This window comes from Pristiophorus japonicus, chromosome 4, assembly GCF_044704955.1.
Source record: "Pristiophorus japonicus isolate sPriJap1 chromosome 4, sPriJap1.hap1, whole genome shotgun sequence".
Classification (NCBI taxonomy): domain Eukaryota; kingdom Metazoa; phylum Chordata; class Chondrichthyes; family Pristiophoridae; genus Pristiophorus; species Pristiophorus japonicus.
The window spans coordinates 97,310,190-97,326,648 of NC_091980.1; the positions used below are offsets into that span (position 1 = coordinate 97,310,190).

The 16,459-nt window shown below is 48.3% G+C and overlaps 1 protein-coding gene across 2 annotated transcripts in view; it reads right to left on the reverse strand.

Moving 5' to 3' along the window:
* neurl1b (neuralized E3 ubiquitin protein ligase 1B) overlaps nt 1–11,940 on the reverse strand; it is a 643,022-nt gene extending 631,082 nt beyond the window's left edge. For both annotated transcript variants that reach the window (XM_070878444.1, XM_070878442.1), the window contains exon 1: nt 11,690–11,940. In XM_070878444.1, coding sequence (XP_070734545.1) covers nt 11,690–11,789 — 100 coding nt within the window. In that variant the 5' untranslated portion in view covers nt 11,790–11,940. The remainder of the gene's footprint in view (nt 1–11,689) is intronic.
* Between the last annotated feature and the right edge of the window lie 4,519 nt (nt 11,941–16,459).

Below are 16,459 nucleotides of genomic sequence, written 5' to 3' on the forward strand. Positions count from 1 at the left end.
CACAGTCCTGGACTAATGATCTGGAAGACGCGAGTTCAAATCCCACTAAGGCAGCTGGGGAATTTAAATTCAGTTAACTAAATAAATCTGGAATAAAAAAGATAGTAATGGTGATACAGCCATGAAACTTCAGGATTGTCGCAAAAACCCATCTGGGTCACGAATGTCCTTTATAGAAGAAAATCTGTCAGCCTTACCTGGTCTGACCTCCATGTGACTCCAGATCCACAGCAATGTTGTTGACTCTTAACTACCCTCTGAAATTGCCCAGTAATCCACCAGAATAAAACCGGTCAGACCACCCGGCCTCAACCTAGACACCGACTTTGGACATGACAATGGCACACCCAGCCCTGCAAAGTCGTCCTCATGAACATCTGGGGACGTGTGCCAAAATTAGGAGAGCTGTCCCACAGACTAGTCAAGCAACAGCCTGACATAGTCATACTCACGGAATCATGCCTTTCAGTCAATGTCCCAGACTCCTCTATCACCATCTCCGAGTATGTCCTGCCCCATTGGCAGGACAGACTCACCTGAGGTTGCGACACAGTGGTATACAATCGGGTGGGAGTGGCCCTGGCAGTCCTCAATATTGACTTGTGACCCCCAAGAGGTCTCATGGCTTCAGGTCAAGCATGGGCAAGGAAAGCTCCTGCTGATTACCACCTACCGCCCCGCCCCCTCCCCCTCAGCTGATGAATCAGTACTTCTCCATGTTGAACACCTTTTGGAAGAAGCACTGAGGGTAGCAAGGGCACAGAATGCACTCTGGGTAGGGGACTTCACCATCCATCACCAAGCGTGACACAGTAGCACTACTACTGACCGAGCTGGCCAAGTCCTGAAGGACATACTGGGCCTGCAGCAGGCGGTGAGAGTATCAACAGGAGGGACAAATCTACTTGACCTCATCCTCGTCAATCCACCTGTCGCAGATGCATCTGTCCATGACAGCATCGGTAGCAGTGATTACCGCTCAGTCATTATGGAAACAAAATCTGTCTTCACACTGAGGACACCATCCATCGTGTTGTGAACACTACCACCGTGCTAAATGGAATAGATTCAGAACAGATCTAGCAGCTCAAAACTAGACATCCATGAGGCGCTGTGGGCCATCAGAAGCAGCAGAATTGTATTCCACAACAATCTGTAACCTCATAGACCTCACAGGCATATCCCTTACTCTACCATACCCATCAAGCCAGGGGACCAACCCTGGTTCAATGAGGACTGCAGAAGTGTTATATATCTATGCTTGTATTTACTCTGTACTGCCACCAGAGGGCTCATCCCCTGGAGTCCCAAGGGATCCCACAATCCCTTGGGAGCACAGGTATTTAAGGAGGCTTCACAGATTGGAGAGGCACTCTGGATATCTGTAATAAAAGACTACGGTCACACTTTACTTTGAGCTCACAGTGTTCAGTCTGACTCTTTCTCCATACATAACAACTGGCAATGAGATCCAGATAGCGAACCCAAAGATGTAGAGAACAGTGAACATCCTGGAGAAATTCTTGGAGGGAGATGATTGGGAAACTTTTGTGGAGCGACTCGACCAATACTTCGTGGCCAATGAGCTAGACGGGGAAGAGAGCGCTGCCAAACGAAGGGCGATCCTCCTCACCATCTGTGGGGCACCAACGTATGGCCTTATGAAGAATCTGCTCACTCCAGCGAAACCCACGGAGAAATCGTACGACAATTTGTGCACATTGGTCCGAGAGCATTTGAACCCGAAGGAAAACGTTCTGATGGCGAGGTACCGGTTCTACACCTCCTAAAGGTCTGAAGGCCAGGAAGTGGCAAGTTATGTCGCCGAGCTAAGATGCCTTGCAGGACATTGCGAATTTGAAGGATATTTGGAGCACATGCTCAGAGACTTTTTCGTACTTGGCATTGGCCACGAAACCATACTTCGCAAACTTTTGACTGTAGAGACCCCAACCTTGAGTAAGGCCATAGCGATAGCGCAGGCATTCATTGCCACCAGTGACAATACAAAGCAAATCTCTCAGCACACAAGTGCTGCTACAAGTACTGTGAACAAAGTGATGTTGTTTTCGAATCGTAACGTACAGGGCTGGTCACACATGCCTGCAGCTACACGTCCGCAGATGTCTCACAGTCCAACATCAAGGGTGATGAATGCAAGGTTATTAACACCTTGTTGCCGCTGCGGGGATGATCATCATTTGCATTCATGCCGATTCAAAGAGTACGTTTGCAAGGGCTGTGGAACAATGGGACACCTCCAACGAATGTGCAGGCGATCTGCAAAGCCTGTTAAACCTGCAAACCATCATGTTGCAAAGGAGGACAGATCCATGGAGGATCACGACAAACCAGAGCCCCAGATCGAGGAGGCAGAGGTACGTGGAGTGCACACATTCATCACGAATTGTCCCCCGATAATGCTGAATGTTGAACTAAATGGACTCCCGGTGTCAATGGAGCTGGACACGGGTGCGAGCCAGTCCATCATGGGCAAAAAGACTTTCGAAAGGTTGTGGGGCAACAAGGCCTCAAGGCCAGTCTTAACTCCAGTTTGCACGAAATTAAGAACTTACACAAAAGAACTGATTCCGGTAATCGGCAGTGCTACCGTAAAGGTCTCCTATGATGGAGCGGTGCACAAGCTACCACTCTGGGTGGTACCGGGCGATGGTCCCACGCTGCTCGGCAGGAGCTGGCTGGGAAAGATACGCTGGAACTGGGATGACATCCGAGCGCTATCACCCGCTGACGCCACTTCGTGTGCCCAGGTCTTAAACAAATTTCCTTCGCTGTTCGAGCCAGGCAGCAGGAAATTCCAAGGAGCAAAAGTGCAAATCCACCTAATTACGGGGGCGCGACCCATCCATCACAAGGCGAGAGCAGTACTGTACATGAGAGAAAAGGTAGTGATCGAGCTAGGCCGGCTGCAAAGAGAGGGCATAATTTCCTCGATCGAGTTCAACGAGTGGGCCAGTCCTATCGTCCCAGTCCTGAAGGGAGACGGCAGTTTCAGAATCTGTGGCGATTACAAAGTAACGATCAATCGTTTCTCCCTGCAGGACCAATACCCACTACCAAAGACCGATGACCTCTTTGCAACACTGGCGGGAGGAAAGACATTCACGAAGCTGGATCTGACTTCAGCCTACATGATGCAGGAACTGGAGGAATCATCAAAGGCCCTCACCTGCATCAACAGGCACAAGGTCTTGTTGTTTATAACAGATGCCCATTTGGAATCCGATCAGCGGTGGTGATATTCCAGATAAACATGGAAAGCTTACTGAAGTCGGACCCACACACCATGGTCTTCCAGGACGACATCTTGGTCACAGATCAAAACACAGTCGAGAACTTGGAGGAGGTTCTTAAGTCGACTCAACTGCGTGGGGCTCAGGTTAAAACGCTCGAAGTGCGTTTTCCTGGCGCTTGAAGTGGAGTTCCTGGGAAGGAGGATTGCGGCGGACAGCATCAGGCCCACCAACGCGAAGACGGAGGCAATCGAGAACACACCGAGGCCACAGAACGTGATGGAGCTACGGTCCTTTCTGGGACTCCTGAACTACTTTGGTAACTTCTTACTGTGTCCCAGCACACTGTTAGAACCATTGCATATCTCACTACGAAAAGGGGACAAATGTGGTTGGTGCAAAAGCCAAAAAAATGCCTTTGTAAAAGCGAGAAAATTGTAATGCTCAAACAAATTGCTTGTGTTGTATGATCCACGTAAGCGTTTGGTACTAGCATGTGATGCATCATCATATGGTGTCGGGTGTGTATTGCAACAAGCTAATGATTTCGGGAAACTGCAACTGGTTGCTTATGCGTTCAGGAATCTGTCTAAGGCTGAGAGAGCTTGCAGCATGATTGAGAAAGAAACGTTAGCTTGTGTCTATGGGGTAAAAAAAATGCATCAATACCTTTTTGGGCTAAAATTCGAATTGGAAACTGACCATAAGCCACTTATATCCCTGTTCTCCGAGAGTAAAGGGATGAATACCAATGCATCGGCCCGTATCCAAAGATGGGCGCTTACGTTGTCCACATACAACTACGCCATCTGCCACAGGCCAGGCACAGAAAACTGCGCCGATGCTCTCAATAGGCTGCCATTGCCCACCACGGGGGTGAAAATGGTGCAGCCCGCAGATCTAGCCATCGTTATGGAAGCATTTGAGAGTGAGCAATCACCCATCACTGCACCGATGATCAAAACCTGGACAAGCCAGGACCCCTTATTAACTCTAGTCAAAAGCTGTGTGCTTCACGGGAGCTGGTCCAGTGTCCGAGTGGAAATACAGGAAGAGATAAAGCCGTTCCAGTGACGCAAAGATGAAATGTCTATACAGGCAGACTGCCTTCTGTGGGGCAATCAAGTAGTGTAGTAGTTCCCAAGAAGGGCAGAGACACCTTCATCAATGACCTCCACAGTCCCCACCCAGGCATCGTAATGATGAAAGCAATAGCCAGATCCCGTGTGTGGTAGCCCGGTATTGATGCGGACTTAGAGTCCTGTGTTCACAGATGTAATACATGCTCGCAGTTAAGCAATGTACCCAGGGAGGCGCCGCTAAGTTTATGGTCTTGGCCCTCCAAACCGTGGTCTAGGGTACACGTCGACTATGCAGGCCCGTTCTTAGGTAATATGTTCCTTGTGGTTGTAGACGCCCAAGTGGATTGAATGTGAGATAATGTCGGTTAGCACGTCCACTGCCACTACTGAAAGTCTGCGGGCCATGTTTGCCACACACGGCCTACCCGATATCCTGGTGAGCGACAACGAGCCATGTTTTACCAGTGCTGAGTTCAAAGAATTCATGACCTGTAACGGGATCAAACATGTCACATCTGCCCCGTTTAAACCAACGTCCAATGGTCAGGCAAGGCTTGAAGAGGGTAACTGAAGGCTCACTGCAGACTCACCTATCCCGAGTCCTGCTTAGCTACTGCACGAGACCCCACTCACTCACTGGGATCCCACCTGCTGAACTCATGAAAAGAGCACTTACGACAAGGCTCTCATTAGTTCACCCTGATCTACATGAACAGGTAGAGAGCAGGTGGCTTCAACAAAGTGCATACCATGATAGCGCAAATGTGTCATGCGAGATTGAAGTCAATGATCCTGTATTTGTATTAAAATATGGATAAGGTCCCAAGTGGCTTCCCGGTACTGTCGTGGCCAAAGAAGGGAGCAGGGTGTTTTGGGTCAAAATTTCAAATGGACTCATGGACCAAATCAAACTCAGATTCACGGACTATCCTGAGCAACCCACCTTGGACCTGACCTTTTTTGATCCCCCAACATACATACCAGTGGCAGCCGGCACCACGGTTGACCATGAAGCAGAACCCATCATCCACAGCAGCCCAGCAGGGCCCAACACACCAGGCAGCCCAGCAAGGACAGCTGCACAGCAGCCCAGCGAGGGCCCAACAAATGGTTCAACAACACCAGCTTTCACACTGAGACGATCCACCAGGGCAAGAAGGGCCCCAGATCCACTCACATTGTAAATAGTTACACTATTGACTTTGCAGGGGAGTGTTGTTATATTTGTATGCTTGTATTTACTCTGTACAGCCACCAGAGGACTCATCCCCTGGAATCCCAAGGGATCCCATAATCCCTTGGGAGCATAGATATTTAAGGAGGCTTCACAGGTTGGAGAGGCACTCTGAGGACCTGCAATGAAAGACTAAGGTCACACTTTACTTTGAGCTCACAGTGTTCAGTCTGACTCTTTCTCCATACACAAGAAGAACATGCCAGGAGCAGTACCAGGCATACTTAAAAATGAGATGCCAACTTGGGAAAACTGCGACACAGGACTACAAACATGCTAAACAGCGGAATCAGCATGCTATAGACAGAGCTAAGCGATCCCACAATCAACGGATCAGATCAAAGCTCTACAATCCTGCCACATCCAGTCCTGAATGGTGGTGGACCATTAAACAACTAACGGGAGGAGGAGACTCCATGAACAAGTACAAATGACAAGGCAAAAGCGTTTGCAACTATCTTCAGCCAGAAGTGCACAGTGGATGATCCATATCGGCCTCCTCCTGAGGTTCCCACCATCACAGAAGCCAGTCTTCAGCCAATTTGATTCACTCCACGTAATAACAAGAAACGGCAGAGTACACCGGATACAGCAAAGGCTATGGGCCCCGACAACATCCCGGCTGTCGTGCTGAAGACTTGTGCTCTAGTACTAGCCGCGCCTTGACATGCTGTTCCAGTGCAGCTACAACACTGGCATCGACCTGACAATGTGTAAAACTGCCCAGGTATGTCCTGTCCACAAAAAGCAGGAGAAATCCAATTCGACCTCTACTCTTAATCATCAGTAAAGTGATGGAAGGTGTCATCGACAGTGCTATCAAGCAGTACTTACTCACAAACAACCTGCTCACCAATGCTCAGTTTGCGTTCTGCCAAGACCACTCGGCTCCAGACCTTATTACAGCCTTGGTTCAAACATGGACAAAAGAACTGAATTCCAGAGGTGAGGTGAGAGTGACTTCCCTTGACATCAAGGCAGCATTTGACCAAGTGTGACCTTAAGGAGCATAGTAAAATTGAATGGAGTGATACCTAGCACAACGTAAGATGATTGTGGTTATTGGAGGTCAATTATTTCAGCCCCAGGACATTGCTGCAGGAGTTCCTCAGGGCAGTGTCCGAGGCCCAACCATCTTCAGCTGCTTCATCAGTGACCTTCCCTCCATCATAAGGTTATAAGGGTGATGCTAGTTGATGATTGCACATTGTACAGTGCCATTCTCAACTCCTCAGATAATGAAGCAGCTATGCCCGCATGCAGCAAGACCTGGACGACATTCAGGCTTGAGCTGACAAGTGGCAAGTAACATTAACGCCACACAAATGCCAGGCAATGTCCATCTCAAACAAGAGAGAATGTAACCACCTACATTAACATCGCCTAATCCCCCATCATCAACATCCTAGGGGTAACCATTGACCAAAAACTTAACTGGACCAGGCACATAAATACTGTGACAACAAGAGCAGGTCAGAAGCTGGGCTTTCTACAGCAAGTGTCTCACCTCTCGACTCCCCAAAGCCTTTCCACCATTTACAAGGCACAAGTCAGAAGTGTGATGGAATACTCTCCACTTGCCTGGATGAGTGCAGCTCCAACAGCACTCAGGAAGCTCAATACCATCCAGGACAAAGCAGCCTGCTTGATTAGCACCTCAAACATTCCCTCCCTCCACCGTGGCTGCAGTGTGTACTGTTATGTATGTATGTAGACCTTACCCAAATGTAAGACTTGCCACTAGGGGGCACACCTGTGGGAGACCTAAGGGTCACCTGTGCACCCTGGGGCAAGCAGATATAAAAGGTGATCACCATGCTGCTTCCTCACTCTGGAGTCTGAATAAAGAGACCAAGGTCACAACAGTTTGAGCTTGCGATACAGTCCTGTGAATTTATTCTGAACGCAACAAATTGGCGACGAAAAACAGATCAAGAACTTTCACGCAGTAATGGCCGCCATTGGTATTCTTGAAAGATTTGTTGAGGGTGATGATTGGGAAGCCTTCGTTGAGCGCCTCGACCAGTACTTTGTGGCCAACGAATTGGACAAGGCTGAGATGGCGACCAAGCGCAGGGCAATTCTCCTCACTGTATGTGGATCATTGGTATATGGGCTCCTTAAAGATTTGCTGGCACCGGTCAAACTAACGGACAAATCTTACGCAGAGCTGTGTACGCTGGCTAAGGAACACCTCAAGCCAAAGGAGAGCATCCTGATGGCCACCGTCGTTCCGAGGGTCAGAACATGGCGAGTTTTGTCGCCGACCTAAGACGCCTTGCGGGGCTGTGTGACTTTGCAGGATCCTTGGGGGAAATGTTGCGGGACTTTTTCGTGCTTGAATTGACCACGAGGTCATCCTTTGCAAACTGCTGTCTGCCAAATCCCTAGATCTGAGCAAGGCCATCACGATAGCCCAAGCCTTTGTATCCACGAGTGATAACACAAAACAGGTATCTTCACAGAATCGAAGCTCACCAGCAAGCACCGCGCACAAAATAATGCTTGCAGAAGGCAGAACAACACAGGGCAGGGCCCACCCGACTGCAGAGGCCAGACCTAGGCCTAGAGTGAATCAGAGTCCGCCGTGGGGCGTGAATGCGTAACAATTAGCACCATGTTGGCGCTGCGGGGGCAGCCATAGAGCTCATCAATGTAGATTCAAGCCCTATGTGTGTATGGGCTGTGAAACAATGGGGCACCTCCAGCGAATGTGCAAACGATCTCTGACTCACCATGTGGCAGAGTCAGGAGAGGATGACCGATTCAGCGAGGATCACGATGAATGGGCAGGAGAGGCAACTGAACCTGAGGATGAAGAGGAAGTATATGGGATACACACCTTCACCACCAAAAGCCCTTCGATAGTGTTAAAAGTTGAACTTAACGGCAATCCAGTCTCCATGGAACTAGACATGGGGGCGAGTCAATTAGTTATGAGCTAGAAGGCATTCGAGAGGCTGTGGGACGACGAAGCACAGTGACCCAAGCTGATCCCGATTCAGGCAAAGCTGCACACCTACACCAAGGAACTGATACCAGTTATTGGTAGTGCGGACATAAGAGTATTCCATGAGGGAGCAGTGCATGATTTACCACTGTGGATTGTTTCAGGTGATGGGCCAATACTGCTTGGCAGGAGGTGGATGGGGAAGATTCGATGGAACTGGGAAGACCTCTGCGTACCTTCTCCGGCGAACAAGGCCTCCCCTTCTCAAAGGCTGAGCAAACCCCCACTTTCAGCTGAACCAGGCATCGAAGTGCAGATCCATTCGCAGCTCCACAAGGCACAGGCCACTCATCACAACCACGAAGCGGTAAAGTTCAACTGAGCAGCAGTACAGGCGCGGTACCCACCACCCGAACCTGACGACCTCTTCGCGATGATGGAATAAGTTCCAGGTCGACCATGCAGAGTGGGACTCGGGGCGACGCCAGAGGCAAAATACCTGGGGAGGAAGATCAAGCAGTCGGCATCACGGACACGGATGAGAGGGCGCCCAAACCACAGGACGAGAAGGCGTCCAGACCACGGGACGCGAGTGTATCCAGGCCACGGGACGAGATAGCGTCCAGGCCATGGGGCAAGAGAGCGTCCAGATCACGGGAGGTCGCCGCAACGGAACGGAGGAATGTGTCGCCCAGCAAGGAAGATAACTGGGTTTGTGGCAAAGGTAATGGGGCGGCTACGGTGAAGGCCAGGAATCCACTAAGCTTCAATAAATTGTGTGCGCCATGTAATCCTTATGAGCGGTCTTTCGTGGCCAATGATGTACCATTGTATGGGGTTGGGGGTACCTTACAACAAGCCAAAATAGCGGGCGAACACCAACCGGTCGTATATGTATCTGACAAAGTACTTGTAACAAGTAATGTGTTATCACACGGGGTCGGGTGTGTTGTACAGCAAGCCAAAGTAGCGGGCGAGCCCCAAACAATTGAACATGTATCAAATAAGTTAAACAAAGCAGCAGTCTGTGTTCACGGGACTAAAGAGACGTACCAAAGAATGTCCCAATATGTGCTCGAGTCAGACAAGCTGCTCATCCCACAAGCTTGGGAGAGCAGAGGCATTATTATCGATGCGTTGTTTCAAGAATGTCCAACACTGTCTATGTACTGTAACATGATCCACCACAGGCCGGGCACTGAAAGCGGCACTAATGCCTTCAGTTGGCCACCATTGCCCACCACAGGAGTGGAAATGGCGCAGCCTGCAGACCCACTTGCGGTGGTAGAAGTGCTAGAAAGCAAAGGGTCAACCGTAACGGCCCCCCAGCTTAGGACCTGGACCAGCCAGGATCCCACGTTACCGCTTGCCAAAGGTGAACTGCTTGATGGGATGTGGCAACCTATCCATCGCAGAGACGATAGACCCATCCCAACGTTGCAAAGCAAGGCAGGGTGGCTACACACAGTCGGTGGTCCAGGGCGCCCATACTATGGCCTAAGATCCACGGGACCACTAGGCCTCCCGCCACTACCGAAAGTCTCAAGGCCATTGCGGCTATCCTAGGCCTGCCAGACCTCAGGGTCAGCGACAATAGCCTGGAGCAGGCAGCCCAAATCACTAAACCCAGCACCACAAGTGTCACGGTAGACTCCCTACAGACCCAGCTATTCTGGGTGCTATGCAGTCACCAGACAGAATTACTCAGAACCGAGCCTACCGTATGCCATCAGCAGAGAATGCACCATAATTACACAGCCCCTCCAAGCAACATTAGAATAAGTGATGCAGACCATGTTCAGGGCTCCAGTTGGGTCGCTAGCATCACATTAGCCAAGTGGGGGAATGGAGTGTATGTGATGAAAACGGAGCGTTTGATTGTGAAACCATGTACCGGGCTAACGAGTAAAGCATTTGGACAATACCAAACTGCGAACTACAGATAACCAGGAACCACTGTGAAAGGACCTGACCCCCAGCGACCCACTAACACGATCAACTTCACCGTCAACCACAAGGATGAATCCACCATGTCAGGACTTCAACCCAGGCGATTGGCCTGGGGACACGGGGCGCCAGATCACCTCAACTTGCAAATAACTTGCACAATAAGGCTTTGGGGGTGGGGGGTGGGGGGAAGTGATGTTATGTATGTATGTAGACCTTACCCAAATGTAAGGCTTGTCACTAGGGGCACACCTGTACACCTGTGGTCGACCTAAGGGTCACCTGTGCACCCTGGGGCAAGCAGGTATAAAAGGTGATTCACCATGCTTCTTCCTCCCTCTGAATAAAGAGACCAAGGTCACAACAGTTTATTCTGAACACAACATGTACCATCTACAAGAAGCACTGCAACAACTCGCTAAGACTTCTTCGGCAGCACCTTCTAAACCCGCAACCTCTAGCACCCAGAAGTACAAGGGCAGCAGGCGCATAGGAACATCATCACCTGCAAGTTCCCCTCCAAGTTACACATCATCCTGACTTGGAAATATATTGCCGTTCCTGCATCGTCGCTGGGTCAAAATTCTGGAACTCCCTCCTTAACAACACTATGGGAGTACCTTCACCACACGGACTGCAGCGGTTCAAGAAGGTGGCTCAACACCACCCTCTCAAAGGCAATTAGGGATGGACAATAAATACTGGCCTCGCCAACGATGCCTAAAACCCATGAAAGAATCAAAAAAATTCTTGTAGTGAGGGATTTTTAAAAAAAACTGAATTGATCAAATTATTTACTAAATGTGTCTCGACCTACACTTCCTATTCCAACCGCTCTGCAACCTGGCTGCCTTTAGGACCCTGGGAAGAAAGGAGACGTTATCAGCTGTAATGAACTCTGACATTATTTCTTGCAATAACAGCAACTAAACCCGCGCTTCCAGACAGCGCAACTGCCACATCTCAAATAACCTCGGGATTGTTTCTACAACTGGCTGATTAACACGCCGGTGGTGCTGTTTTGATCAAGCATTTACCCTCCTTTTGCTCCCATTACCAACAAGGTCATCTTTTTTTCCCCTTTGCCATCACTTAGCAACTGAGGGTCACAGACTATAAATATCACAGGCAAACGGGTGCACTGGTGGAGCGGCTTTCCAGCAGCACATCCTGGGAAGGAAGGAAAGGAAAGCGGGTGAAGTTGCACGAAGCAGAAACTCACAGTGATGGCAGTGCAGCCCAGGAGTCGCTCTGCTGTTGCCCGCCAGGTCAACGTTGTTCCAGGTGGAACGAGTCAGTAAGCTGGAGCTGCTGTTCCCCATGTCTGTCTGTCTGCTGTCTCTGCCGAGGTGGTGATGGTGCAAACGGCGGCTGCTCCTATTTTCTCATCAGTTTACACTTTTGCCGCTACTTGGGACCAGCCACTGACCATGACAGGGGCGCGGGCCAATCCTGCAACTGGAAAGCCACCCTTGGCACGAATACCTCTCCCCGCCCCCCTTGTCAACCTCCTTTTTTTGTTGTTGTTTAAAAGCAAACAACCCACGAGCTCCGGCAGAGCAAAGATAGCGCGCTTTGAAATTTGAATGTGGTTTGGATAGGCAGAGGACGGAAAAATCCCGATTGCATCCTGTAGGCGGGGGTCCATCCCCCCTTCTCGTCCAAGTAATGTTGCTCGGCAGATTATTTAGGCTCAAAATCGGTCGATGTAGAATGCATTTGTGGGTCAATCCTGCTTCAGGCGAGGCCACAATTTTTTAAAAAATCATTAAGAATTGCAACAGATTTTAAATATTGTCGAAAATCTGAAAAAATGCAACAGGCACACGGTGCAAAGAAGATATATTCGTATTATAAGTATAAAAAGTGATTTTCAATATTAAACATAACTGCTCACACTGACACTAACTTTCTATAAGCTCCATTCGGGATAGTCGAATTATAATAGATCCGGTTTTTAAAAAGTGCTCCAGTTTCAAGTAAATACGGTATGAAACAAACAGGCACGAACTTGCTCAAGGTTTCAGGGAGTTTGAATTTGAAACTGAACCGCATCAACAGTAATTTGAATAACTGATTCCAAAGAAACAAGACAGTTGCCTTGCTTACAGCAACTATACAAGGCTTTCAACTGCAATCGGTTTCATATATGGCTATACAGATACGGGTTAGAGTGTTAATGGAAACAGCACAAGTGCTTACAACGGAAGGATAGAAATGAGTTCCATGCATGTAAATAAATTCAGACCCAGAAGTAACATTCACTTTATTGTAACTTGTCATGCCTATCATAGGAACAGGAATACGGCATTCAGCTCCTCCAGCTTAGAAACATAAAAACATAAAAATTGGTGCAGGAGTAGCCACTCGGCCCTTCGAGCCTGCACCACTATTCAATAAGATCATGGCTGATCATTCACCTCAGTATTCCTTTCCTGCTTTCTCTCCATACCCCTTGATCCCTTTAGCTGTAAGGGCCATATCTTGAATATATCTAACGAACTAGCATCAACAACTCTCTGCGGTAGAGAATTCCCCACGTTAGTAACTCTCTGAGTGAAGAAGTTTCTCCTCATCTCGGTCCTAAATGGCTTACCCCTTATCCTTAGACTGTGACCCCTGGTTCTGGACTCCCCCAACATTGGGAACATTCTTCCTGCATCTAACCTGTCCAGTCCCATCAGAATTTTACATGTTTCTATGAGATCCCCTCTCATTCTTCTAAACTCTAGTGAATACAGGCCCAGTTGATCCAGTCTCTCCTCATATGTCAGTCCTGCCATCCCGGGAATCAGTCTGGTGAATCTTCGCTGCACTCCCTCAATAGCAAGAACGTTCTTCCTCAGATTAAGGGACCAAAACTGGACACAATATTCCAGGTGATGCCTCACCAAGGCCCTGTATAGCTGCAGTAAGACCTCCCTGCACCTATACTCAAATCCCCTAGCTATGAAGGCCAACATGCCATTTGCCTTCTTTGCCTGTTGCACCTGCATGCCAGCTTTCAATGACTGATGTACCATGATACCCAGGTCTCATTGCACCTCCCCTTTTCCTAATCTGCCGCCATTCTGATAACTTTCTGCCTTTGTGTTTTTGCCACCAAAGTGGATAACCTCACATTTATCCACATTAAACTGCATCTGCCATGCATTTGCCCACTCACCTAACCTGTCCAAGTCACCCTGCAGCCTCTTAGCATCCTCCTCACAGCTCACACCGCCATCCAGCTTAGTGTCATCTGCAAACTTGGAGATATTACTCTCAATTCCTTCATCTAAATAATTCATGTATATTGTAAATAGCTGGGGTCCCAGCACTGAGCCCTGCGGCATCCCACGAGTCACTGCCGACCATTCTGAAAAGGACCCGTTTATCCCGACTCTCTGCTTCCTGTCTGCCAGCCAGTTCTCTATCCACGTCAATACATTACCCCTAATACCATGTGTTTTAAATTTTGCACACCAATCTCTTGTGTGGGACCTTGTCAAAAGCCTTTTGAAAGTCCAAATACACCATATCCACTGGTTCTCCCTTGTCCACTCTACTAGTTACATCCTCACAAAATTCTAGAAGATTTGTCGAGCTTGATTTCCCTTTCATAAATCCATGCTGAATTGGACCGATCCTGTCACTGCTTTCCAAATATGCTGCTATTTCATCTTTAATAATTGATTCCAACATTTTCCCCACTTCTGATGTCAGGCTAACCGGTCTATAATTCCCCGTTTTCTCTCTCCCTCCTTTTTTTAAAAGTGGTGTTACATTAGCTACCCTCCAGTCCATAGGAGCTGATCCAGAGTCAATAGACTGTTGGAAAATGATCACGAATGCATCCACTATTTCTAGGGCCACTTCCTTAAGTACTCTGGGATGCAGACTATCAGGCCCTGGGGATTTATCGGCCTTCAATCCCATCAATTTCCCTAACACAATTTCCTGACTAATAAGGATTTTCTTCAGTTCCTCCTTCTCGCTAGACCCTCAATTCCCTAGTATTTCAGGAAGGTTATTTGTGTCTTCCTTCATGAAGACAGAACCAAAGTATTTGTTCAACTGGTCTGGCATTTCTTTCTTCCCTATTATAAATTCACCTGATTCTGCCTGCAAGGGACCTACGTTTGTCTTCACTAATCTTTTTCTCTTCACATATCTATAGAAGCTTTTACAGTCAATTTTTATGTTCCCAGCAAGCTTCCTCTCGAACTCTATTTTCCCCTCCTAATTAAACCCTTTGTCCTCCTCTGCTGAATTCTAAATTTCTCCCAGTTCTCAGGTTTGCTTCTTTTTCTGGCCAATTTATATGCCTCTTACTTGGATTTAACACTATGCCTAATTTCCCTTGTTAGCCACGGTTGAGCCACCTTCCCTGTTTTGTTTTTTACTCCAGACAGGGATGTACAATTGTTGAAGTTCATCCATGTGATCTTTAAATGTTTGCCATTGTCTATCCACCATCAACCCTTTAAGTATCATTCGCCAGTCTATTCTAGCCAATTCACGTCTCATACCATCGAAGTTACCTTTCCTTAAGTTCAGAACCCTCGTCTCTGAATAACTGTGTCACTCTCCATCTTAATGAAGAATTCTGCCATATTATGGTCACTTCCCCAAGGGGCCTCGCACAACAAGATTGCAAATTAGTCCTTTCTCATTACACATCACCCAGTCTCGGATGGCCAGCCCTCTAGTTGGTTCCTCGACATATTGGTCTTGAAAACCATCCCTAATACACTCCAGGAAATCCTCCTCCACCGTACTGCTACCAGTTTGGTTAGCCCAATCTATATGTAGATTAAAGTCGCCTCTGATAACTGCTGTACCTTTATTGCACTCATCCCTAATTTCTTGCTTGATGCTGTCCCCAACCTCACTACTACTGTTTGGTGGTCTGTACACAATTCCCACTAGCGTTTTCTGCCCTTTGGTATCCCGCAGCTCTACCTATACCGATTCCACATCATCCAAGCTAATGTCCTTCCTTACTATTGCGTTAATTTCCTCTTTAACCAGCAATGCCACCCAACGTCCTTTTCCTTTCTGACTATTCTTCCTGAATTTTGAATACCCCGGGATGTTGAGTTCCCAGCCTTGGTCACCCTGGAGCCATGTCTCCGTAATCCCAATTATATCATATTCTTTCATAGCTGCCTGCGCAGTTAATTCGTCCACCTTATCATGAATACTCCTCGCATTGAGGCATAGAGACTTCAGGCTTGTCTTTTTAACACATTTTGTCCCTTTAGACTTTTGCTGTAATGTGGCCCTTTTTGATTTTTGCCTTGGGTTTCTCTGCCCTCCACTTTTACTTTTCTTCTTTCTATCTTTTGCTTCTGCCCCCATTTTATTTCCCTCTATCTCCCTGTATCGGTTCCCATCCCCCTGCCATATTAGTTTAGCTCCTCCCCAACAGCACCAGCAAACACTCCCCCTAGGACATTGGTTCTGGTCCTGCCCAGGTGCAGACCGTCCGGTTTGTACTGGTCCCACATCCCCCAGAACCGGTCCCAATGTCCCAGGAATTTGAATCCCTCCCTCCTGCACCACTCCTCAAGCCACGTATTCATCTTAGCTATCCTGCAATTCCTACTCTGACTATCACGTGGCACTGGTAGCAATCCTGAGATTACTACCTTTGAGGTCCTGCTTTTTAATTTAACTCCTAGCTCCCTAATTTCAGCTTGTAGGACCTCATCCCGTTTTTTTACCTATATCGTTGGTACCTATGTGCACCACGACAATTGGCTGTTCACCCTTCCCCTCCAAAATGTCCTGCAGCCGCTCCGAGACAACCTTGACCCTTGCACCAGGGAGGCAACATATCATCCTGGAGTCTCGATTGTGGCCACCAAAACGCCTATCTATTCCTCTTACAATAGAATCCCCTACCACTATAGCTCTCCCACTCTTCTTCCTGCCCTCCTGTGCAGCAGAGCCACCCATGGTGGCATGAACTTGGCTGCTGCTGCCTTACCCTGATGAGTCATCGCCC